General features: G+C 44.4%; 1 protein-coding gene across 4 annotated transcripts in view; it reads right to left on the minus strand.

Annotated features, from left to right (window-relative positions):
- The window catches only part of TRIO (trio Rho guanine nucleotide exchange factor), a 584,493-nt gene that overhangs the window by 234,958 nt on the left and 322,229 nt on the right, over positions 1-27,306 (minus strand). For all 4 annotated transcript variants that reach the window (XM_044293534.1, XM_044293537.1, XM_044293535.1 and 1 more), the window contains exon 29: positions 22,423-22,534. In XM_044293534.1, the coding sequence (XP_044149469.1) occupies positions 22,423-22,534 (112 nt within the window). The remainder of the gene's footprint in view (positions 1-22,422; positions 22,535-27,306) is intronic.

Consider the following 27,306-nt stretch of genomic DNA (forward strand, 5'->3'; position numbering starts at 1 on the left):
TCCTCTCTCTCACTATTATATATGAGCTGATAACCCCGATTATCATTTGTATACTATGCTGGGCCCTAATTAACAATCAACCATCTCCCAAATCAAATCCCTGTAGAGAAAGAGAGAGGAATCTGACTTTTCTTGACACTTTTTCAAAATTTTTTTTTTTTTTTGAGCACCACCATAAAAGATGTAATAAATCCGTGTCAGGGACAGAACACCTTGGACATCAAGAGTTGTCACTCCATCGTATATTTTCTAAGAATCTAAGGGAGTAATACACACCATGAACAATGTTAAATTGAACACTTCTAAAAAGAGGTTGTCTCAATTCAGCAAATGTCATTTATCATGTAGAGAAAGTTACAACAAGGCTCTTACTAAAGAATTGTGATGTTTTCTATCAAATTATACGCAGCTTGTTTCCATGCTTTGCAATCCATCAGCAGTGGTCCTGCTTGCAAACTGCAGGAGCACACATAGGCCAGCACTTTTTTCCAATAGTATGCAAGAATGACCACCGGTGATGGATTGCAGGGTGGTCAAAACCATGGAAACGAGCAGAGTATAATGTGATGGAAAAATGAATATAGCCAGCAAAGGAGACAATATGGACAATCATAATACAGGAGGCAGGGACCGCTAACATTAGCCTTGGACGTCTGTTGTTTAAAACAGCAGAAAACCAGCGGCAACATAGCCCGCTGTGCTTGCAAGTGGGCATCATTTTTAAAGATTGGACTTCTGCCAAACATGTAAGGTGTAGGTCAAGGAAAAGGTCAAAGATCCTCTCCTCGACCAGACCGCTGCAGAATCTAACGCATAATTAAACTATTGCACAGTTACCATTCTAATCAGAGCAATTTTATCTACCCTTAATATTAACAATTTCTCCCAGACCTGTACCTTCAAACCTTCATGTTGGTTAAATTGGGATTTAATATTAGAATAAAAAAATAAAAAAAAGCATCCAATTTCTAAATTATTTATGCCAAGATAAGCAAACATGCCTCTTAGGGGAGAGAAGTAGATAGACTTTTCCTAATTTGAAACCCCAAAAATGCAGTCATATCGCTACATTTTCTTTATCAAATTTTCAATACTTTCATTCCCCATTTCAAAAATAAAACAATGTCATTCATGTATAATGAAATCTTGCCCTCTCTCCAAAACCCCAGATGTTCAGATCTTTTGGCATTGCTGCCAAAGGCTCAATCACCAAGTCTAATAGCAGGAGGGAAGGAGGGAGAGGGGACAACCACAGAACAAAACGCTACTGGTTTCTTTAGAATCATATATTGTGCTTGTGAAAACAGCAATATGTATATTATTGTCCTAAACCTAGAAAGCCTCTCTGGTCAGTGGCGTAACTAACGGGGAAGCAGCTGCTTCGGGGCCCGGGCTGCATTTACCCTCACAGCCATAAAGGCTGCATTACAACTGATTGGAAAAAAAAAAAACCTACATCTATACACATGACAGCTGCCCAAACACACCTAGCACTGCTATATCTGTATATGACAGCCGTCCCTGCACACTCAGCTCTGCTATATCTCTATATATGACAGCTGCCCCAGCAAACCCAGCTCTACTACATCTATACACATGACAGCTGCCGAAACACAGCCAGCTCTGCTACATCTATACACATGACAGTTGCCCCCAACACACCAGCACTGCTATATCTCTATATGACAGCTGTCCAAGCACACTCAGCTCTGCTATATCTCTATATATGACAGCTGCCCCAGCAAACCCAGCTCTACTACATCTATACACATGAAAGATGCCTAAACACACCCAGCTCTGCTACATCTATACACATGACAGCTGCACCAGCACACTCAGCTCTGCTATATCTCTATATATGACAGCTGCCCCAGCAAACCCAGCTCTACTACATCTATACATGACAGATGCCCAAACACACCCAGCTCTGCTACATCTATACACATGAAAGCTGCACCAGCACACTCAGCTCTACTATATTTCTATATATGACAACTGCCCCAGCAAACCCAGCTCTACTACATCTATACACATGACAGCTGCCGAAACACAGCCAGCTCTGCTACATCTATACACATGACAGCTGCCCCAGCACACTCAGCTCTGCTATATCTCTATATATCTATCTACTGTATAGCAATACTTAGAGATATATAGAAGTAGCAGAGCTGGGTGTGCTGGAGCAGCTATCATATCTAAAGATATAGCAAAGCTAAGTGTGCTGGGACAGCTGTCATATAGAGATATAGCAGTGCTGGGTGTGTTTGGGCAGCTGTCATATGCATAGATGTAGCAGAGCTGGGTTTGCTGGGGCAGCTATCATATATAGAGATATAGCAGAGCTGAGTGTGCTGGAACAGCTGTCATATAGAGATATATCTGAGATACTGCTATATCTGTATATGACAGCTGTCTCAGCACATTCAGCTCTGCTATATCTCTATATATGAGCAGCTGTCATGTGTATAGATGTACACTTAGCCAGCTATAACAGTAGAAGTCTCATATTTTTTTCAGTCAGCCGCAAGGCAGCTGATATGGTCTAGTGGTTAGCTGCTCTGCCTCTGAAGCAGAAGGTTGTGGGTTCGAATCCCAGCAGAATCTTTTCTCAAATACAAGCACTGACTCCATATATGGACATACAGGGCGGGACAGAATACAAGGCGGGACACAGGAAGAGGCTGCATCGCATCGCTGACATGGAGGTAAGTAGAAGTGTTTATTATTATTTTTTTAATACCCGACTGTTACTGCCATGGGGGAGCGGGAGGCACCTGATACTGGCAGTGGCACCTGGCACATGGGGGGAGGGGGGTTGGCATCTGATACTGGCACCTGGGGGGGAGGGGGGTTGGCACCTGATACTGGCACATGGGGGGGGGGGGGGAAGAGGCACCTGATACTGGCACATGGGGGGGGGGAGAGGGGTTGGCACCTGATACTGGCATATGGGGGGGGGGAGGGAGAGTGGCACCTGATACTGGCACATGGGGGGGGGAGAGGGGTTGGCACCTGATACTGGCATATGGGGTGGGGGGGGAGGGAGAGAGGCACTTGATACTGCCACTTTTTTTGTGGGGGGGGGGGGAGATGGCACTATGATACTGGGACATGGGGGGGGTGAGAGGCACCTGGAGGGGAGAGGGGGGGTTGGCACTTGATACTGGCACATGGGGGGGGGGGGAGAGAGGAACCTGATACTGGCACATGGGGAGGGGGAGGGAGAGAGGCACTTGATATTGGCACTTTTTTTGTGGGGGGGGGGGAGATGGCACTATGATACTGGGACATGGGGGGGAGGAGAGAGGCACTTGATACTGGCATGTGGGGGGGGGGTTGGCACTATGATACTGGCACATGGGGGGGGAGAGGCACTTAATACTGGCACTTTTTGGGGGGGGAGATGGCACTATGATAATGGGACATGGGGGGAAGAGAGAGGCACTTGATACTGGCACATGGGGGGGTTTGGCACTATGATACTGGCACATGGGGGGTGGGAAGGAGAGAGGCACTTGATACTGGCACATGGGGGGAGATGGCACTATAATACTGGGACATGTGGGGGGGGGGGGAGAGGCACTTGATAACTGGCACATGATGGAGGGGCATCTATGGGGACACTTACTGGCACATTATTGGGGGGCATGATGGGGGACACTAGGCCGGCAGCCTATCAGAGGCCGGACACTGAGGGGCATCTACTGGGGCACTATATATGGGGCATTTTATACTGGTACATTATGGGGGGCACTAGCAGGAAGGGGGAGAGGAGCACTATGGGGGAATTTACTGGGGGCACTATATAGGGGCATTTTATACTGGCACATTATGGGGGCACTATGGGGACATTAGCTCAACTGGGGGCATTACAAGGGGGTATTTTTGCACTGTCACATTATAAGGAGAATTATTACAACTGGGTGGGCATTATGGTGGGCTTTATTACTCCCCCATGGTATGAGCCCCTAGTAGCAGCACCAGCCTCTCCCTGCTCTGCTATCCCTCTGCCCCTTCTCCAAATCCTTATTATGAAATCTTTCTCATTAGGATAAAACACAACATCAGGTCCGCCGAGCCCCCGGCCAAGTGTGGAAGTGGCGTCCGAGATCCCCAAGGGCCAAGCCAAGAAATTGTAAGTGTTCATATGAAATATGTTTATGTTATACACATATAGCCTACACTGTGCCCCACAATGTACAGTATACCGCTACACTGTGCCCCACAATATACAGTATACCGCTACACTGTGCCCCACAATATACAGTATACCTCTACACTGTGCCCCACAATATACAGTATACCTCTACACTGTGCCCCACAATATACAGTATACCTCTACACTGTGCCCCACAATATACAGTATACCTCTACACTGTGCCCCACAATATACAGTATACCGCTACACTGTGCCCCACAATATACAGTATACCGCTACACTGTGCCCCACAATATACAGTATACCGCTACACTGTGCCCCACAATATACAGTATACCGCTACACTGTGCCACACAATATACAGTATACCGCTACACTGTGCCACACAATATACAGTATACCGCTACACTGTGCCACACAATATACAGTATACCGCTACACTGTGCCACACAATATACAGTATACCTCTACACTGTGCCCCACAATATACAGTATACCTCTACACTGTGCCACACAATATACAGTATACCGCTACACTGTGCCCCACAATATACAGTATACCGCTACACTGTGCCACACAATATACAGTATACCGCTACACTGTGCCACACAATATACAGTATACCTCTACACTGTGCCACACAATATACAGTATACCTCTACCCTGTGCCCCACAATATACAGTATACTTCTATATTGTGCCCCACAATGTACAGTATACTGCTACACTGTGCCCCACAATGTACAGTATACTGCTACACTGTGCCCCACAATATACAGTATACCTCTACACTGTGCCCCACAATATACAGTATACCGCTACACTGTGCCACACAATATACAGTATACCTCTACACTGTGCCAAAGGAGTGGGGTTTACACAGGAGGAGGGAGATGCGAAGCGCGCTGAGGGGGCCCTTACAAATATTTGCTGTGGGGCCCAGTCACTTCTAGTTACGCCCCTGTCTCTGGTCATTATGGGAAGGTATGGTACACATCATATATACTGCGTACATGCTAGGACACAGCTCTGCCCTCAACATGCTGAGGTCTAGACCTGTCAATCAAGGAAAGGGGGGAGTGCGTGATGCACAGGGGTGTTACAAAAGCAGTCCTCCAATTATTCAGCCCCGCCCCTAGTGCTTCAACTTGCTCATGTGCATATGAATAAAAACACAGATTTGTCTGCAGTTGCTTAGCATACAGGCAAAAGAGTGGTATTGTTTTAATCAGGATGATAAGCCCTAACAGGCAGTAAGCCTGGTTTAAGGCTCCATTTACATGTCCGCAATTCTGTTCCGCTTTTGCGGAATGGAATTGCGGACCCATTCATTTCTATGTGCTGCCCGGATACGGAATTGCGGACCTGAAAAAAATAGAACATGTCCTATTCTTGTCTGCAACTGAGGACAAGATTAGGCATTTTCTATTATAGTGCCGGCGATGCGCGGTCCGCAAACTGCGGAACGCACATTGCCGGTGTCCGTGTTTTGCGGATCCACGAATCTGCAAAACACTTAAGGACGTGTTAATGGGCACTAATAGGGTTGATCATCCTGACACTGCCTCTTCAAGTCTGTACTACATTTTCCTTCATCTCCCTGCCAAAGCTTTGGCAAACATTTTAGCGTCAGTATTTAGCAGAGAGATCGGACGGTAATAGACAATCTCAAAGGGTTTTCTGATTCAGTCATAGACTAAAGTGGGCTCAGGTGGCCACCTGTGTATTGATTCACTGGGAAATTTCCATGTAGGGTCTATGGACAGTCCCTGGAATAAAACTCTCAAATTTGGGATTAGCATATCACCATATCTCCTATACATTTCAAATGAAAATCCTTCCATACATTCCTAAACAAATATATAACTATATTGATATAAGGCACCGTTTACACAGTGGCTTTTAACATAGGACTCTTGTACTGAATTAAGCACTAAATAACACCTGCCAGCCATGCAGGCGATACTAAACATTATTCTCAGAGGCTGCCAAGTGGTTCACTCAACCTGTTGTTTATAGCAGCATCCGCCCCAGGAATGGTCTAATTCTTGGCAAGGTCGCAAGCTACAATCCTAATCAAAAGACCACTTGACCATTGACAAATGGCTAAAAAAATCTTATTTTACATTGTTGGATCTTAACAAGGTTCCAAGTAGTGTTTCGTCCCCAGGACTGTGACGAGGGGACATCCTCTGCGTCTAGAGGAAAGAAGGTTTGTACACAAACATAGAAGAGGATTCTTTACGGTAAGAGCAGTGAGACTATGGAACTCTCTGTCTGAAGAGGTGGTGATGGTGAGTACAATAAAGGAATTCAAGAGGGGCCTGGATGTATTTCTGGAGTGTAATGATATTACAGGATATAGCTACTAGAGAGGGATTGTTGATCCAGGGAGTTATTCTGATTGCCTGATTGGAGTCGGGAAGGAATTTTTTATTTCCCTAAAGTGAGGAAAATTGGCTTCTACCTTTTTTTTTTTGCCTCAACTGGCAGGATGACGGGCCAAATGTCTTTTTTTGGCCTTATGTACTATGTAACATGCAACAAGAAGAAATGAGTGAGAATTTTCTTTTTTCGAGCATTCAATTAATTGAAAATAACTCAAACAGGCTGTTTTTCAGCTGATCCAATTTTTAGGACCACATGCCTTTAAAAGGCCAAATCTGTGCAAAGATGTGGATTCATTGTCATTTTCTGTCAGGTAGTCACATGTTGCGATGGCAAAAAAACTCTACCCTTTTGAACGTGGTCGGGTTGTTGAACTGCATAAGCAGGGTCTCTCACAGCGCGCCATCGCTGCTGAGTTGGGATGCAGTAAGACAGTCATTTGGAATTTCTTAAATGATCCTGAGGGTTATGGAACAAAAAAGTCAAGTGGAAAACCCAACAAAAATTTCATCAGCACTGAGCCGGAGGATCCAATTGGCTGTCCGTCAAGACACTGGACGATCCTCGACCCAAATTAAGGTCCTTACTGGTGCTGACTGCAGCCCCATAACCATCAGACGCCATCTGAGACTGAAGAGCTTCAAAAACAAAAAACGTCTTCAAAGTCCTTGTCTTCTTGAACACTACAGAACGGCTTGTTTGGACTTTGCAAGAGAGCACCAAACATGGGACATTCAAAAGGTGGAAGAAAACCAAATTACGTACCGGTAATTCCCTTTTCATGAATCCTCCATGACGGCATACCATGAGAGATGACCCGCCTCCAACCAGGTAGGGACAGGAAGTATAAGTTTGACTCTCCTCCGGCTCCTCCTCAGTGTCTTTCTGGATCGACAGCCTAGAGAGTGTTCTTTCGAATCTTTTTTTTTTTTTTTTGCACACCATCACACACACCATCACCTATGTGTAGGCCTATCATAATCTTATGAACGTCTATATTTACATATATCCCTTTTTTTTTTTTTTTTTTTTTAGGGTGGGAAACCCCTATGCCGTCATGGAGGATTCATGAAAAGGGAATTACCGGTACGTAATTTGGTTTTTCCCTTTCATCCTCCATGACGGCATACCATGAGATATAACATATTAACAATTTTAGGGGGGGATTATAGCTTGAAGGACTTTCCTCCCAAAGGCTAGATCCTGACCTGCCTTAACATTGATTCTATAATGTTTAATAAAAGTATTAGGGCTAGACCAGGTGGCTGCCCTACAAATTTGCTCTAATGAAGCGTTTGCCCTCTCTGCCCAAGAGGCCGAAACCGATCTCGTAGAATGAGCTGTAAAGGCTTCAGGAAGTGATTTCCCTAGCGCTTTATACGAATCTGAGATCGCCGTCTTAATCCATCTTGAAATGGTATTTTTTGTTGCTCTCTGCCCTTTGTTTAAGCCAAGAAACTGAACAAACAAGGAATCCGTCTTTCTGAAAACCTTCGTGGCCTCTAAATATATAAGCACTGCTCTCCGCACGTCCAATTTATGAAACCTCTCCTCCCCTTCTGTTTTCGGGTCGTCGCAAAACGAGGGAACCAATATCTCTTCTTGCCTGTGAAAATTAGACACAACTTTGGGAAGGAAGGAGTTGTCTAACTTAAACGTAATTCTATCTGCAGAGATAACACAGAAAGGTTCATTAATTTTCAGGGCCTGGATTTCACTAACCCTGCGGGCTGATGTAATTGCTACTAAGAACAGGGTTTTAAGTGTTATATATTTTATAGAGACAGATGATAAAGGTTCAAAGGGGCTTTCTGTTAAACCTGATAGAACTAAATTAAGATCCCATGGTGGAGTCATAGCTTTCAATGAAGGTCTCAGTCTATCTGCCCCTTTAAGGAATCTGACAACCCAAGAATGATTTGCAATTTTTTCATCAAAAACTGCACTAAGGGCTGATACGTGAACCCTCAAAGTATTGGGACGAAGACCTTTCTCCAGCCCAGACTGTAAGAAACCTAGAATTGAAAGGACCGAAAAATTTTCAGGGGATACTTTTTCTTTTACACACCATGTATTAAAGGTTCTCCAAACCTTATTATAGATCTTAGAGGTTGTCTCCTTTCTACTGGCCGACATAGTATTGATGACGGGATCTGTCAAGCCTTTAGCCTTTAAGATCAACCTTTCAGGTTCCAAGCTGCCAAATGTAGCTTTTCCACCTCGGGATGGAGAAGGGGACCCTGCGACAACAAATCCTGATCCCAAGGAAGGATCCATGGACTTTGGATTGACATGACCTTCAAAAGAGGAAACCATGATTTTTTGGGCCATAAGGGAGCTATCAAAATAACATGGGCTTTGTCTTGCCTTATCTTCTTTATCACCCGAGACATTAGTTGTAGGGGGGGGAAGGCATAAGCTAGATGGAACCTCCATTTTATTGAAAAGGCATCTATGCCTTCGCTTTTGTCTCTTGGATTGAGGGAGAAGAAACGGTCTACTTTTGCGTTTGTGGCTGAAGCAAAGAGGTCTATTTGGGGAACTCCCCACTTTTGGGTTATTTGGAGAAAAACTTCTTCCTTCAGACTCCACTCTGTTTGATATATCTTGACCCTGCTTAGGAAGTCTGCTTTCACATTTAAGCTTCCTTTTAAATGGACCGCTGAAAGGGATCTTATATTTCCTTCTGCCCAGGAAAAAATCTTTTCTGTTATTTGACTCAGACATAGGCTTCTTGTTCCGCCTTGATGGTTTAAATACGCTACCACTGTGGTGTTGTCTGATCTTATTTGGACATCCTTTCCCTCTATGTCTTGACTCGCCACTTTTATGGCCTCCCAGACTGCCATCAATTCTTTTTGGTTTGAGGACCAAGTTTTCTGGTGGTTTACCCAGGCCCCCTGGAAATAGTGATGAGAGTAATGCGCTCCCCACCCCCAAGGACTTGCATCTGTAGTGATGAAAACCTGCTCCTCCGTATTCCACGGAATTCCCTGGCGTAGGTGGCTTACTTGCTTCCACCACTGAAGACTCTGGATTCACCGAAACAGGAACCAGAACTGTCTGTTCCAGAGAGCTCTGGCTTCTGTCCCAGCAGGCCAGCGTCCACTGCTGTAGAATTCGAGAGTGGAACTGAGCCCACTTTACTGCAGGGATGCAAGAAGTCAGGGTCCCTTGTAGTCTCATGGCTTCTCGTATCGAACAGGATGGATGACTCTGAAACCGTGAGACCTTTTCTACCACTCCAGAGACTTTTTGTTCTGTAAGAGACGTTTTTTGACGAGTGGTGTCCAGGGAGAGACCCAGGAAAACTATTTCCTGGGACGGGATTGGCTTTGATTTTTCCCAATTTATTAGCCATCCCGCCAGATACAGCGTCTGGCAGGTCACAAAGAGATTGTTCTCTAGTGACTGTTTTGACTCGCCTACTATCAGTAGGTCGTCTAAATACGGAATAATCAAGATATTCCTCCTTCTCAGGTGGGCCACTAGTTCCAGCATCACCTTTGTGAAGACCCTGGGGGCCGATGTTATCCCAAAAGGTAATACCTGGAATTGAAAATGGAACAGAACTTTCCCCAAATAAACCGCTATCCGCAGGAACTTTTGGGACTGTTTGCATACCGGAATGTGGTAGTATGCGTCTCTTAAGTCTAGGGAGGCTAAAAAGTCCCCCTTTTTCAGCAGATTCACGGTTGATCTTATTGTCTCCATTTTGAATTTGTTGTACTGTATGAATCTGTTTAAGTTTTTTAGGTTTATTATTAACCGAAATTTCCCGTCTGGTTTTTTTACTAGAAAAACGGTTGAATAATATCCCTGACCTTTTTGAGAATAGGGAACCGGAATTATGGCCCTTTGAGCCAGAAGCTTCCGAATCCCTTCCTCCAGATTTGTTTGGAGAACAGTTGTCTTTTGAATAGGAGTTACCCTGAAAATATTTGAGGGAGGAGGAAGACGGAAAACTATTTTGTAGCCTTCCGAGATCGTATTTAAGACCCAAGGGTTTGTTGTAATTTTTTCCCAGTAGTCTAAAAAACAACTTAGTCTCCCTCCTACCTGAGCACTGGCGTCATTGCTTTGACGGTTCCGTATTCTTTGAAGAAAACAGGTACCCTCTACTCTTCTGGTTTCTTCCCCTTGACCAGCCTGAGTCCCTGTTAGTTTTCTTTGCTTGAAAGGGGGTCCCTTTTTTAACTCTCCGAAAGGGAAATTTCCTCTTCCCGGAATCTCTGGGAAAAGTCTTCTTAGAATCGGAAGCCTTTTCTAGGATGGACTCTAAATCCTCCCCAAACAATAGATTACCATGAAAAGGTAAGGTACATAATTTTAATTTTGAACTGACCTCACCTGACCAGGATTTTAACCAGAGGGACCTTCTTGCCACGACCGCTAACCCAGATGCCTTAGCAGCTATCCTGACAGATTCCGCAGTGGCATCAGATAGGAAATCCACCGCTTTGATTAGGAGCGGAAAGGAATCTTTAAGATCACCGTATGTACTACCGCCTTTCAATAGGGATTCTAACTGTGTGAGCCATTTTTTTAATGATCTGGATACTGAGGTTGCCGCTAGGTTTGGTTTGAACAGGGCAGCACAAGCTTCCCATGTTTTTTTAAGAGTCTGATCTGTCTTTTTATCCATGGGGTCCCTTAATGACCCCATGTCTTCAAATGGTAAGGCGTTAGGACCCTTCACTAATTTAGACAGAGAAACATCTATCTTAGGGCAGGTGGTTAACAAGGCTTCGTCTTCGCTAGAAAAGGGGAGACGTCGCCTTATTGTCCTAGGAATGAATAGTTTCCTATCCGGGGACCTCCATTCTCTTTTAATCAGATCGTGCATGTTTTTATGCACCGGAAAACCTCGGTTAGATCTCTGTTCAAAACCACTGAACATCTCGTCATGAACTGATCTACAGATTTTTTCATCAGAAAGATCCATAGTGGCTCTAACTGCCTTAATTAATTCTCTGGTATCTTCCGATGAAAAAAGATAGTTTTTAAATTCAGAATCTGAACCAGAATCTTCAGACCCGAGTTCACCTGACTCTGAGTCCTCCTCAAATTCTGAATCAGATGCTTTAGTCGCTGGTCCCTGCGCTTGTTTGGAGCAGGAAGGAATTAATGAGGTATCTGACATAGCAGCCCTGATTTCTTCCCTAATTGTGTTTTTAAGTTCTTCTTTTAGGGACGGAACTAAATCCTTAGAAATGTTGTCAGTGCATTTTTTACACACTTTCCTATCAGAAGAATCAGAAAGTTTAATAGAACAGAGACTGCACTTTTTTGCCCTCTGACTAGATTTTGCTTTCTGAGCACTCTCTTTCTCGCTCTGCACACATACAGAAAGAAAGAAAATACATAAGGGTTAATCTAACAGAATATACTGCCTTTTACCCTTGTCCTGGTAAATTACTCACTAGTACGGATCCCTGAGTGTTCTCCATAATTTCACCTGGGTCCAGCATCTTTTTTAGGGAATCAAAAGTCACTGTTCCCCCTCTTTAAATAGTTTTTACCTCCAGACCTCAGATCAGAGGACGACTTCCGCCATAATCCTGTGCGTTTTTTGAATTTTCCCGCCGCCGCCGGCATGCGCTCCACCGCCCGGAAGTGCTCTCAGGCCCCAATCCGGAAGTGAGCTGTGGAACGCTTCGTGGAACGCATGACGCGCGTCCACTTCCGGTGACGACACTGTGAGCGCCGGCCATGCCGGATCGCAGTGTGGAGTATCGCACCGACCGGAGGGACTCCCTGAGTGTCCGGCCCCACATGGACCTGTCTGCCCGCACCAGCAGCAGGTAAGAGACAGGTCTTCCAGAGCCCGGCTTCCCCAATGGGGACCGGACCCTGCTGCCTCCTCACATGGCATCTTTCCTTCTTCTACTTCTTTCTTCATGGTCGGCGACCATAAGAGAAAACCCCTTTCAGTGCCCTAGTGCGACATTTATATATTTAATAAGAGAAAACCCATCTCCTACCTGGAGGGACAGGAAGACACTGAGGAGGAGCCGGAGGAGAGTCAAACTTATACTTCCTGTCCCTACCTGGTTGGAGGCGGGTCATCTCTCATGGTATGCCGTCATGGAGGATGAAAGGGAAAAGTTTTATTATCCGATGAGAAAAAATTTAACCTTGATGGTCCTGATGGTTTCCAAGGTTACTGGCATGACAAGCAGATCCCAACTAAGATGTTTTCTACACGCCACAGTGGAGGGGGCGCTATAATGGTCTGGGGTGCTTTTTCCTTAATTGGAATAATGGAGCTTCGGGAAGTGCAGGGGCGTCAAACGGCCGCTGGCTATGTCCAGATGTTGCAGAGAGCATTCCCCTCGTCTGTGTGGTAACGACTGGGTTTTTCAACAGGACAACGCTACAGTACACAATACCTGCAGGACAAGGGACTTCTTCCAGGAGAATAACATTCACTCTTTTGGCCCATCCTGTGTGTTCCCCTGATCTAAATCCAATTGAGAACCTTTGGGGATGGATGGCAAGGGAAGTTTACAAAAATGGACAACAGTTCCAGACAGTAGATGGCCTTCGTGTGGCCGTCTTCATCACTTGGAGAAATGTTCCCACTCACCTCATGGAAACGCTTGCATCAAGCATGCCGAAACAAATTTTGGAAGTGATAAAACATTACTGAGTTCATGTTTGGATATTAGATTTCTGTTTTTTGGGGGGAGATGTGGTGCTAAACTTTTGATCAGCTGAAAAACAGCCTGTTTCAGTTTATTTGTTGTTTTCATTAAATTGAATGCTCAAAAAATGTTGTCTCACTCGCATTTCTTCTTGTTGCATGTTAAAGCTCTACTTGGAACCTTGTTAAGATCCAGCCATGCTAAATATGATTTTTTTTGCAATTTTTCAAGTGGTCTTAAACTTTTGATCAGGACTGTATAAACCACTGACTGAAAGAACAGCTGTGCAACCTGAGAGGCAAAGTCCACACGTGAATGGGGACTATAGAAAAATGTATTATATACATTTATATATGTTAGGCTACTTTCACACTAGTGTTTTAGTTTTTCGGTATTAAGATCTGTCATAGGGGCTCAATACCGGAAAAAAACGCTTCAGTTTTGTCCCCATTCATTTTCAATGGGGACAAAATTTAACTGAACAGAATGTAATGCTCCAAAATGCATTCCGTTCCGTTTAGTTGCGTTCCAGTACCGGAGAGCAAATCGAAACATGTTGTAGTTTGCTTTACGTCCTGGGATGCAGAGCAAGACAGATCCGGCATGACCCCCAATGCAAGTCAATGGGGACGGATCAGTTTTCGCTGACAATGGAAAACTGATCTGTCCCCCATTGACTTTCAATAGAGTTCATGACAGATCAGTCTTGGCTATAGAACACATAATACAACCAGATCTGTTTATGACGTATGCATGTGGTTGTATTATCAGTAACAAACGTTTTTGCTGAACCCTGCCGGATGCAGCAAAAACGCTACTGTGAAAGTACCCTTATGTAATTCTGCAGATTTTTTAGTTTATATTAACTCTTTCAGGACTGGAGTTTTTTGTTTTGCGCTCCCTGCCTTCCCAGAGCCATAACTTTTTCATTTGCCTGTTAACATAGCCATATGAGGGCTTGATTTCTGCGGGCCAAGTTGTACTTTTCAATGCCACCATTTATTATTGCATATGATGTAGTGGGACGCGAGAAAAAAATTCCAAATAGGGTGAAATTGCAAAAAAAAAAAAAAAAACTAACAAAACAATTCCACCACAGTTTTAAGTCTTTTTTTATTTTATATACGACGTTTGATGTACGATAAAACTGACCAGTTACTTTTATTCTGCAGGTCAGTACGAATCCGGCAATACCTTATATGTATAGTTTTTCTTGCCTTTTGATTAAAAAGTGGAAAAAAAAAAAATCAGTTTTAATTTTTTGGCGCCATACTTTGACCCCTATAACTTTTTTGTAATTACATGAACAGCTGTATGGGGGCTCATTTTTTGCAGGGCAATCTAAACTTTTTATTGATACCATTCCGGGTTGTGCATGACTTATTGATCACTTTTTGTGGAAAAAAGAAATTGCAGGAAATGAAGCGACCAAAAACGGCGAATCGGCCATTTGGACGCCTTTTTCCCTTTTGCCATATGGGGAATATATTTTTATACTATGGGTGTTTTCGTACATTGTGACATATGTTAATTTCACCTTTTAAGTTTAAATTAGGCTACTTTCACACTAGCGTTCGTCGGTCCACTTGTGAGCTCCGTTTGAAGGAGCTCACGAGCGGACCCGAAAGCCTCCGTCCAGCCCTGATGCAGTCTGAATGGAGCGGATCTGCATCAGTCTGGCGGCGTTCAGCCTCCGCTCTGCTCGCCTCCGCACGGCCAGGCGGACAGCTGAACGCTGCTTGCAGCGTTCAGCTGTCCGCCTGGCCGTGCGGAGGCGAGCGGATCCGTTCAGACTTACAATGTAAGTCAATGGGAACGGATCCGCTTGAAGATGACACCATATGGCTCAATCTTCAAGCGGATCCGTCCCCCATTGAAAGTCTGAACGGATCCGCTCAGGCATCTTGCGCACTTAGAAATTTTTCTAAGTTATTAATGCAGACGGATCCGTACTGAACGGAGCCTCCGTCTGCATTAATATGATCGGATCCGTTCAGAACGGATCCGATCAAGCGCTAGTGTGAAAGTAGCCTTACTGAAATAAATTAACTTTGCACAATATTCTAATTTTTCGAGTTTGACCTGTATAACATGCAATCATTAGATTGCTATTCTCATAGACTCCAATGCACTAGGCAAGGGCTCCAGAGGAAATACTATGCAGCAGCCTCCTGTCATTAACAAAGACAGGTACTGCTGCACACATGCTTCGGCTCCTCCGATCGCCGCCTGGGGGAGCAAGCGCTTCCGGTGTTTCACGCGCTCAGATGCCATTGTCAGGATTGAGTTGACCACGCCATCTGAGGGGTTAAATGTCCACGATTGGCAAGATTGACGGCTAGGTTGGTTGCCGACATGAGCCGCGGGTGTCTGCTAGAAGTAGGCTATGGTGCCATCTTCAAAGACCCGACCAGTGTCGTACATGTATGGTGTTGGTCGTTAAGGGGTTAAACAGGTTGACTGGGATTTAGAAACTGATGGCCTATTCTGAGAATAGGTCATCAATATATGATCGTTGGCGGGTTGACTCCTGGCACACCTACTATTTAACTCCTTAAAGACACAGCCTTATTTCACCTTAAGGACCAGGCCATTCTTTTCAAATCTGACCAGTGTCACTAAGTGGTGATCACTTTAAAACGCTTTGACTTATCCAGGCCATTCTGAGATAGTTTTTTTGTCACATATTGTACTTCATGACACTGGTAAAATGAAGTAACAAAAAGGCATTTTTATTTATAAACAAATATCAAATTTACCAAACATTTGTAAAAAATTGCAAATTTCCAAGTTTCAATTTCTCTACTTCTATAATACATAGTAATATCTCCAAAAATAGTTATTACTTTATATTCCCCATATGTCTACTTCATGTTTGGATCATTTTGGGAATGTTACGAGGCTTAGAAGTTTAGAAACAAATTTTAAATTTTTCAGAAATTTTCAAAAAACCACTATTTAGGGACCAGTTCAGGTCTGAAGTCACTTTGTGAGGCTTACATAATAGAAACCACTCAAAACTGACCCCATTCTAGAAACTACACCCCTCAAGGTATTCAAAACTAATTTTACAAACGTTGTTCCACAAGAGTTAATGGCAAATGGAGATAAAATTTAGATTTTAGATTTTTGGGCAAATTTTCCATTGTAATCCATTTTTTCCAGCAACAAAGCAAAGGTTAACAGCCAAACAAAATGCTATATTTATTGCCCCGATTCTGTAGTTTGCAGAAACACCCCATATGTGACCGTAAACTACTGTACGGGCACACAGTAGGGCGTAGAGGGAAAGGTGCACCGTATGGTTTTTGGAAGGCAGATTTTGCTGGACTGGTTTATTTACACCATGTCCCATTTGAAGCCCCCCGATGCACCCCTAGAGTAGAAACTCCATAAAAGTGACCCCATTTTAGAAACTACGGGATAAGGTGGAAGTTTTTTTGGGACTATTTTTAGGGTACATATGATTTTTGGTTTATCTATAATACATTTTTGTGGAGCAAGGTTACCAGAAATAAAAAAAAATCTGAAATTTCATCTCCATTTGCCAATAACTCTTGTGGAACACCTAAAGGGTTAACGACGTTTGTAAAATCAGTTTTGAATACCTTGAGGGATGTAGTTTCTTAGATGAGGTCGCTTTTATGGAGTTTTTACTCTAGGGGGGCATCCGGGAAACTTCAAATGGGACATGGTGCCATAAAAAATAAAAAAAAGCCCATCAAAATCTGCCTTCCAGAAACCATACGGCATTCCTTTCCTTTTGCGCTCTGCCGTTTGGTCATACAGCAGTTTATGACCACATATGGGGTGTTTCTGTAAACTGCAGTATGAGGGTAATAAATATTACGTTTTGTTTGGCTGTTAACTGTTGCTGTGTTATTGGGAAAAAAAAAATACACTTTTTTTTTTTTTTACCGTGTTCATATCTGAGGGCTTGGGGTATATTTATAGAGCAGATTCTTACGGACGTGGCGATACCTAATATGTCTACTTTTTAAAATTTATTTAGGAATGTCCCTGTGTTGCCAGCGCTCCGGGATAGCACAAAAGAGTTGTACAAGGCAACCTGCACCAAATAGACCGCACCTTTTTTTTGTACCATGCCCGGGTTTTGCACATGGCTTTATATGGCTTGAGGACTTGATCAGATAGATCAACTCCTCCCATATACCGATTGTAGTCGACTAAACAATCGGACTTGAGGACCATTGCCGCGGTACCTCGCACAGGGACAGGGGTGATGCAGTTACCATGAATTGCGGACAGTACAAGGACATCCCCCCTTGTCCTTATATCTGGCCAGCAACAGGTTTCCAGTGGTAAGGGCACGGGTCTCACCCCTGGGGATAGGTACCTGAAGGGGGTAGGTAGGGAGGCAGTGTTGATTTTTCCGCATGGTCCCACAAGCGGACGTGGATCTGGCGGCGAGGGACTGGAACAAGGAAATACTAGTATAAAAGTTATCCACGTACAGGTGGTAACCCTTATCTAGCAGTGGGTGCATAAGGTCCCACACAAGTTTCCCGCTAACACCCACAGTGGGGGGACATTCTGGGGGTTGAATACAGGAATCTCGCCACCTCGTACACACAAAACTTGTAAGTGTACCCTGAGGTACTCTCACAAAGTTTGTACAGCTTCACGCCATACCTCGCCCGCTTAGAGGGAACATACTGGCGGAAAATGAATAATGCAGGCATTTCCGGATGGCCTCAAACCGGGAGCATGTCATGGCCGTACTGTAAAGTGGGGTCTGGTAGAGGACATCCCCATTCCAGTAATGCCTGACACTAGGTTTCTTGACTAGGCCCATGTGCAGCACGAGGCCCCAAAATGTCCTCATCTCGGCTGCATTGACCGAGGCCCAGCCACCGGGCATAGCCAAAAAGGAGCCCGGGTGTTGAGCAACAAATTGTTGGGCATACAGGTTTGTTTGCTCCACCATTAGATTTACAAAGTGGTCACTGAAAAAAATACTAAAATAGTCTTATTCAGTGAAGCCCACTGTGGAAATCTGGATTCCTGGTTGGCCTACAAAATCAGGAATCACTGGCTCAAATCGCTCTGGGGTACACCAGACAAGTTCACCGGCAGGGGGCTCCGGTGGATTTAACTGGTGGGCCGGAAAACTAATACGAGACAGAGAGCTGCTCGTACTAGGGTGGGCCACAGGGTCCCTAGCATGGTGGTCCCCTTGCTCCGCCTTGGGGGCTCATCATCATCGCTAGATGATGACGCGGATGACAACAGGAAAGTGGGGTCATCCTCGTCCTCAGTGGGACTCTCGGACTCTGAGGCAAGCTGGGCGTATGCCTAATCGACCGAGAACATCCGGTGGGCCATAGGGGTGTGTGTGTAAGAGTTAAACTTTATTTGCTGTGCGTGTGTGTCGGGGCACGGGTGTTCGCGAACTCACCCCAAACCTAACAGACAAAAAAAAAAGACAAACTAAAAAAAAGGGGCAAAAAATTTGGATTTTTTTTTTTTATAAATCGCTGATCAATCGTAGGAGGTTGATCGGCGGTAAGGTGTGCGATGCGCTAACAGTGGTCAGAAGCTAAGAGTGCCGGCCACAGTCAGCGTACGCAGAAAAAAAAAAAACTGCAGCACCCCTGGGGGGGGGGGGGGGGTCTAGGGTCACACAGCTGTGCTGTGGACTCCAGACACCCGATTTAGGGTGACGCAACAAAAATTTGTTTTTTTTCCCACTAACTTTCCATGAATATCCCTGCCTAACCCAACTTTTCCCTAAATACCTGGGGTGTGCTGGGGCGCAGATGGGGGGGGGGGGGGGTGCTGGCTGGAGATCATTCAGCTCTGTATCCGACGTGCTGCGCAATAATTTGAATGACCAGCCCAGCCGACCAATGATAGCGATCCTGAGAGGTGATGTCATCATCACCTCTCAGGATTTCAGGATGGTGATTGGTGGTGTATTATCACACCACCGATCACCATTCTGTTCCGGGTTATCAGGTCCCAAGAGACCCGAATAACCCAGCAAACCGCAGGTCTGAATTGACCTGCGGTTTGCTGTGATCGCCGATATGGGGGGGGGGGGTCACAGGACCCCCAGCTCATTGAGCCAAGGTGCCTGCTCAATGATCAGGCGGCAGTGATCAGAACTATACATGACGTACCGGCACATCATGTGTCCGTAAGTACCAAGACAACATGCAGTATCGGTACGTCATGTGTCCGGAAAGAGGTTAAAGACGGCCTGGGCTGTACTACCAGCCACTATGAATGTATGGTGCTGTGCTTGGCAAGCTGTGTGGAGGCAGCAGCACTCACTGAAGCGCTGCGGATAATGTTTTCAGATTTTTGTATTGGTTTAAATCATCATATTGATACTGCACAGTTACATTTTCCCCAGGTGGGTTTGGTTAGAGTAATGAATTCATGCCTAGCAGTATTTAGAAAGAGAATGTTTCAGTGTGAAATATGCTAAGATCTTTTTGATTAAAACATATCAGGGACTGTATTGAAGAATGTACCCATGTTGATGTCATGAAATAAAGAGAGGATCTTTTATACCACAGTATGGAGTGAAGGATGGTTCTGAGTATTTATTCTTCAGTTCTCCAGCTTGTTTCCTAGCACCTAGGGTGAGCTGATAATTATATATTGTGTATTTTATTGTGTATTATATATTGTGTAGAGTAATTAGCAATAACTGGCACATCGGCAAACAGATTTCTGAGGTTTCATGTGGCTAAAAAATAGCTTTTATGCCCGTCTCATGCCACAGACTGGAGCTAGGTGCTTGAAATTTTGATCATTTGCAGACGCTGGTGACATTTGCTACTTCCTCGATTTGCATAACCTTACAGCTTGTCCTTCTTGGTGCTGCAATTTCTATGTTGAGGCATATAACCAAGGACAACATCTGCATGGATTTTGCATGTTCTCCCCGTGCTTGCGTGGGTTTCCTCCGGGTACTCTAAAGAGATAGTGATAGGGAACTTAGATTGTGAGCCCTATTGGGGACAGCTTATGGGCGGCAGTGAACTGAGGTAATTGATGAAACACTTTTCACTGCATAGGGCCCACAGGCAAGACCAGCACAAGTATTGTACTGAGTACGCATCAGACGGGAAAAGGCCTTCCGTGATGACGTTCCATCAACTACTGAGACCCAGAAGAAAGAAGCCACCATCTGGGCAGAACGACATTAAAAGAAGCCTGGAGAGGAGATCACTTGACAGGGCTGAAGACAGAAGAATCGTCAGGGCAGAGAAGAGCAAGTACTACTCTCACAATCTTCCTTTCACAGGTTACAGCTCGAAAGGCTCTTTAGGCTATACTCAGATAATGGAGTTCAATTCCAGAAGCATGCTGTGTGCTTTCCCATTCTGACCTCTTCGCCTCTGACTGGTTCTCAAATGATAATGATTTAAAATGTTATGTGTCCCTGCCAGACCTGTATCTAGTGAATTGTTCTCACATAATGCTGTCGATTGTGTAATTCAGTAGATATAAGTCTGGCAGGGGCATGTAGCATTATAAGTTATTAGAATGCCTTGCGATCCTGTCAGAGGAGCAGAGCATGTCAAGGGTCAACAACATGCTATGAAGAGCTTTTAGTGAAGCTGAGGGGGCACAGGCAGAAGCAGTGATGTGTGCTCATGCCTGTACAGCATTCGCTGCAGCCCCTATTCCACATGTCAGCAGTGTGAAAGTAAACTGATTCTAAAGCAGAATAGGCACCCGGGTCTTTGGGTGCCTCTTTGCCTAGTCAAACATCAAAATCTATTAACCCTCTCAACCCTGAATTTCTATTTTTGAATTTCCATTTTTTACTACCTACTTTGCTGGATCCATAGTTTTTTATGTTCACATACTGTAGCTGCATTAGGGCTTTTTTTTGTGGAATGAGTTGTACTTTCTATTGGCATCATTTAATATTGCATGTTGTTCGTCCATCGTTTTCAATGAGGACCTTGACATTTAATAGATAGATCTTCGGCCATTAGCGATGTATCCTTAGGTTGCTAATAAGGCTTATATTAGCATTAAATGTTTTGTTACATACTATACAAATATAAGTGTTTTTGTTTCAGCGCCTGCATTTGCAGCTTTGTGTTTACGAAGTGTACGCTTCTCCTGTGCTAGGATTGTCCTTCTGGATTCGTATGTCTGGCAACCCTGATGGATCAGGGAATGCCATGTATTACGATCACGCGCCAGAGATTTCAACGAGGTGATGTTGATATCCAGGGACTTGAGAGAGGCTTTCAGTGTATCTTTGTATCGCTTCTATTGCCCCCCATGCGATCGCTAACCCTGGGACATCTCAGCTCAGGCTAAGTGTTGAGAAAAGGAGCATATAGCTCATACAGACATGTACTGCCATGTATTTAAAACCTACTACATGTAAGATCCTGTTGTGGCACATAGTCACACTGCATAGAAATTGCATAAGACTTTTCTGACATGTCGTATGTACATTAGCAGCTATTGGCATGGCCCTTGTGTAATTAGCATGGTAATTTATGTGTTCTGCGTGCAGTTGCAGGACTGGGTTGGTACAGTGACAGCCTGATGCCGTGACAGGAAAGTGAAATAATAACAGCGCTCACATTAGTGCCATGTACTCACATGAAAAACCAGCTCCTTATGCACTCAGAATTATCTGGATTTAGAGACAGCAAGAAACACAAAGGTCATGTGTCTCTATAGCACAAAAAAAAAAAAAAAAAAACATAAAAAAACATAATTTTGAACACTATATACAAAAATATTGTGACACCTCTTAATCACTCAATTCAAGTGTTTAATTCAGTCTCATTGCTGTAGGTATATATAATCAAGCACATACACATGCAGGCCGCAGTTATAAACATTTGTGAAAAGATGGGTTGTTTTAAAGAATTCTAGTGTCGCCAACGCTCTGCTCAATAATTGCCCAAGTTCCAAACCTCCTCTGGTATTGATATCAGATAAAAAAATTGTACACATGGAGCTTCATTAGCACGTAAACAATGAAGAGAAGGCAGCACTCATATGATTCGATATTGGTCTGATATTTGGTGACCTGTCCTGAGGATAAAAAAAAGTGCACAAACCCTTTAACTACGTGATTAAACAGTTTGAGTAGGTTTATAGAGGATATCTGGACAAAAATGTCAATTGGTTGAAAATGGTAAACCCCCCCCCCCCCCCTTTTTTAATCAGCAAATAATGTCAGGATTCTATATTCATGTGGCTTTGATGGATGTTACCTTCTAGCATGCTAAGATGCATGGCATCATTTGCTCTTTTTGGAACACTCAGCATGACCTCCAAACCATCCTTAATTTCTCCTTTCCCTTCTTCACAACACGTCAAAAGCTCCTGAATTTGAAAAGAAAGAAAACAACTTTATTGAAATATACATGTGGGGGTAGTTTATGTTCATGATGCGGGGTGTACAAATGGCTTGATCATCAATTATCCCTCAGTTGCCAAGGGTCAACAACATGCTATGAAGAGCTTTTAGTGAAGCTGAGGGGGCACAGGCAGAAGCAGTGATGTGTGCTCATGCCTGTACAGCATTCGCTGCAGCCCCTATTCCACATGTCAGCAGTGTGAAAGTAAACGGATTCTAAAGCAGAATAGGCACCCGGGTCTTTGGGTGCCTCTTTGCCTAGTCAAACATCAAAATCTATTAACCCTCTCAGCCCCGAAGATTTTCTATTTTTGAATTGCTGTTTTTTACTACCTGCTTTGCTGGATCCATAACTTTTTTTTTTATGTTCACATACTGTAGCTGTATGAGGTTTTTTTTTTTTGTGGAACAAGTTGTACTTTCTATTGGCATCATTTAATATGGCCCATACAATGTAGTTGGAAGCGCAAAAAAAATTCCAAATAAGGTGAATGTGAAAAAAAAATGCAATTCTGTAACAGGAGGAGTTTTTTTTTTATAGTGTTCCATGTGAAGTAAAAGTAACCTGTGCCCTTCCTTCTCCAGGTTAGTACGACTGCAACAATACTACATTTATATAGTAGTTTTTCTTGTGTTTTAATACTGAAAAAAAAGTTTTTGATTGCCATATTCTGACCCCTATAACTTTATAGTTAGTTACATCTACAGAGCTGGGTGAGGGCTCATTTTTTGCACGGAATCTGTAGTTTTTATTGATACCATTTTGGAGTGTGTATGTCTTTTTGATTAATTTTTGTTAGTTTTTTGGGGTGAGGTGAAACAATTAGAAAATTGTGAATTGGGCATTTAGATTTTTTTCCATTACAGTTTGCTCTGTATGGGAAAAATATGTTTATATTTTAACAGTTCGGGCATTTTGGAAAGCAGCAATATCTACAATCTTTATTTTTTGGGCTGATAAAATGTATTTATGGGGAAAGCAGGGGTGATTTGAATGTTTACATGGTTTATAATTAAAAAACATTGCAATTTATTGCAGATTCTCTATGTTCTAATGGAGACATCCAGGGCCCAGGAACACAGCACTCACGAAAAGACACCTCAGATGCACAATTCACCACGGTATCCGAGGGATCAAATGTCCGATCACAGAAATTAGCTCCAGGTGTCTGCTATTTAAAACAGTTAGGGCCGTTTCACACGAGCGGATGCCGTGCGTGGCATCCGCTCCGTGAAAGAGTGCCAAGACCCGCTGCAGACTGCAGAGGCACGGAGCAGTAACATGACTGTTACTGCTCCGTGCCTCTCTGTGATGTCTTTCCTACGAAATCACAGTTGTCACTGTGATTTCGTAGTAAAGAGATCACAGAGAGGCACGGAGCAGTAACAGTCATGTTACTGCTCCGTGCCTCTGCAGTCTGCAGCGGGTCTTGGCACTCTTTCACGGAGCGGATGCCACGCACGGCATCCGCTCGTGTGAAACGGCCCTTATAAAGCTTGTTGTACCTGTGAGCAACTCGATCGTTAAAGACCTGACATGTAAGGTGGCGGTCAAGAAGGGGAAATTGATACTCAAGACCTATCCTCGGAATAGATCATCAATTTTAAAACAGCAGGGATCTGACTCCCAGGATCCCCACCGATGAGCTGTTAGAAGAGGCTGAGGTGCTCCGTGACCACCCTTCGCCTTTAAAATGGCATAAATTATTCTAGGTACACGGGCACAGAGTTTTTGAAGAACTTGGCAGGAACATTGTCCCAGACATCCTGGAAAACTAACCACAGATCTTCTGTATATGTAGACTTGATCAATTCCTTCTGTCCCTTCATGTAATCAGAGACAGACTTCATATGGAAATCAAGGCTCTGTGGGGGCCATATAATCATTACCCAGATTTATTGTTGTTCTTTACACTGAAATTCTTAATGACATTGGCTGTATGTTTGGAGTCCTTGCCCTGCTGCAGAATAAATCTGAAGCCAATCAGACGAATCCCTGATGCTATCAGTATTTTTTTCAGCAGTGAGAACCCTTTAATTCAAACCAAATCCACAAAACCATTTGCTGAAAAGCAGCCCCAAACATGGAGCAGCAGATGAAAGATTCATCATGCATATCGCAATTCGAAATTGGAAGATGTCCAGCAGTGCATTCAGCTCAGAACTGGCAAAAAAAAAAAAACAGTGGGACCCAAGTACACCCCCCCCCCCCCTCCCCCACATACTGTTAGGAAAAGTCTGGCCAAATGTGAAAAGTCTGGCCAAAAGCCATACCTTCAAAGTACAAACAAGGCCAAGTGACTCAATTATGCACAAAAACATCAGAACTGTGCTGTAGGAAAATGGCAGCACATGCTCTGGCTGATGAGTCAAGCTTTTAAACATTTGGCTGTAACAGAAGGCAGTTTGTTTGGGGAAAGGCTGGAGAGTGGTACAGAAATTAGTTTTTGCAGACAACAATGAAGCATAGTGGAGGTTCCTTGCAAGTTTGGCGCTACATTTCAGCATATAAAAGGGGATTTGGTCAGGAATGCAGATACTCATCCATCATTCAATACTATCAGGGAAGTCTGATTTGCTCCAAATTCATTCTGCTGGCAGTGACCCCAAACATACAACCAATATAAGGCTACTTTCACACTAGCGTTCGGCTGTCCGCTCGTGAGCTCCGTTTGAAGGGGCTCACGAGCGGACCCGAACTGCAGCCGTCCAGCCCTGATGCAGTCTGAATGGATGCGGATCCGCTCAGACTGCATCAGTCTGGCGGCGTTCAGCCTCCGCTCCGCTCGCCTCCGCACGGACAGGCGGACAGCTGAACGCTGCTTGCAGCGTTCGGGTGTCCGCCTGGCCGTGCGGAGGCGTGCGGATCCGTCCAGACTTACAATGTAAGTCAATGGGGACGGATCCGTTTGAAGATGCCACAATATGGCTCAATCTTCAGGCGGATCCGTCCCCCATTGACTTTACATTGAAAGTCTGGACGGATCCGTACGAGGCTATTTTCACACTTAGCTTTTATATGCTAAAATAATGCAGACGGATCCGTTCTGAACGGAGCCTCCGTCTGCATTATTATGATCGGATCCGTTCAGAACGGATCCGATCGAACGCTAGTGTGAAAGTAGCCTAACTGGGGCTTGTTTCGCATTTGCGCTGGACAGATCTGGGAACAGCTGCCAGATCTATCACGGTCACTCCCAGGATGCAGTCTGGCCCCATCAACTATAGTGGGGACCAGTGGAGCTTCAGCCGCAACCCAGAAAATATGCTGAGAAACAGCTGGATAAACGTATCATTCAGTGTGACCCTTTTCCCTGACTTCTTTGCAAAGACGATGCCGCTAGGGTTGGTATGAGGTGACTTTGGGCTGGACACAGCCCATAGAATGGTCTGCAGTAAGCCTGCATCATGAGGGGCAGAGGATTCCATTCATGTGAGAATATCTACTCGCACAAATATCTCGACATAAAAACTAACAGCATTGCAAACTTCTTCAAATAGTCAAATTTCTCAGGAAGTGATGTCCAGCACATGACAAGGGACTGTGCATTCTGAATGAATGTTTCAAATAATGTGCTCAGCATGTCATTGCCCCTCTGAATACACATAAGGGACCAATATGTGGGCCCCACCAACCACTTACCGACAGTGGTGGGAGATGGCAAGCCTGAAAATATTTTAAAAACGACCCCCCACCATCAGCAAGTGTATGATTAGTGGGGCCCCAAACATTGGTCGGTCCCCACCCCCCCCCCCCCCTTCTCCCCCCACAGTAACAAATCAGTGCTCAGCAACCTTGCACTAATCACAAAAATATCTCGACCACCCACGCACAATAATCACATGCAGGATCCATATCGCCCCCCTCTCCCAACAATCACATGCAGGCTAACCACCCTCGCCCACCCCCAAAGTACTTAGAAGTAGTGTTGAGTGAACTTGTGTTTTAAGTTTGGCATCTAAAGTTCGAGTTATCAAAGAATCGCGTTATGGATTCCGCTACCACGGACCATAACTTGGTCTGTGGTAGCGGAATCCATAACGCGATTCTTCGATAACCCGAACTTTAGACGCCGAACTTAAAACACAAGTTCGCTCAACTATGTTTAGAAGCCATAGTTCCCACATCCCCCCAGCAATAACATACAGGCTCACCATCGCTCACCATCCTCCCCCACCTCCCAAAGTTGTTAAAAGTTTGCTCCTGATTGTCCCCACATCCACCCAGCAATCACATGCAGGCCAACAATCCAGCTGCATTATCAGTCACAATGCTAGTTTCCCCCATCTAGGGCTGCAGTAAACTATTATTTTATAAATAGAGTATTCAATTGAATATTTTTTTACAATTAATCGAGTAATCTAATAAAAAAATGAATTAATAGAATGTTTTCCTTTATAAAAACTCATCAGACCCCCTACCATCAGTCAAGAACATCCTTTGTTCCCCCCTGTGCGATTAATGCAAGTGCATCAGTTCCCCCCGATGCCATCAGCTCAGTTTCCCCAGTGCCATCAGTTCTCCCCCACCCCAGTGCCATAAGCTCCACTCCCCCAGTGCCATCAGCTCCCCCCCACCCCAAAACACTCAGCTCTCCCCTCTTATGCCAGAAGCTCTGCCCCCTTGTGCTTTCTGACACCCGGAGTGCACAGCATCATTGGTTGCTATGACGCTGTGCACTCCAGGCGCCCGGCCTTAGTCACACCAACTTGCCTTTCCAGCAGGGGCACTGGCAAC

Source organism: Bufo gargarizans, chromosome 5, assembly GCF_014858855.1.
Source record: "Bufo gargarizans isolate SCDJY-AF-19 chromosome 5, ASM1485885v1, whole genome shotgun sequence".
NCBI classification, from domain to species: domain Eukaryota; kingdom Metazoa; phylum Chordata; class Amphibia; order Anura; family Bufonidae; genus Bufo; species Bufo gargarizans.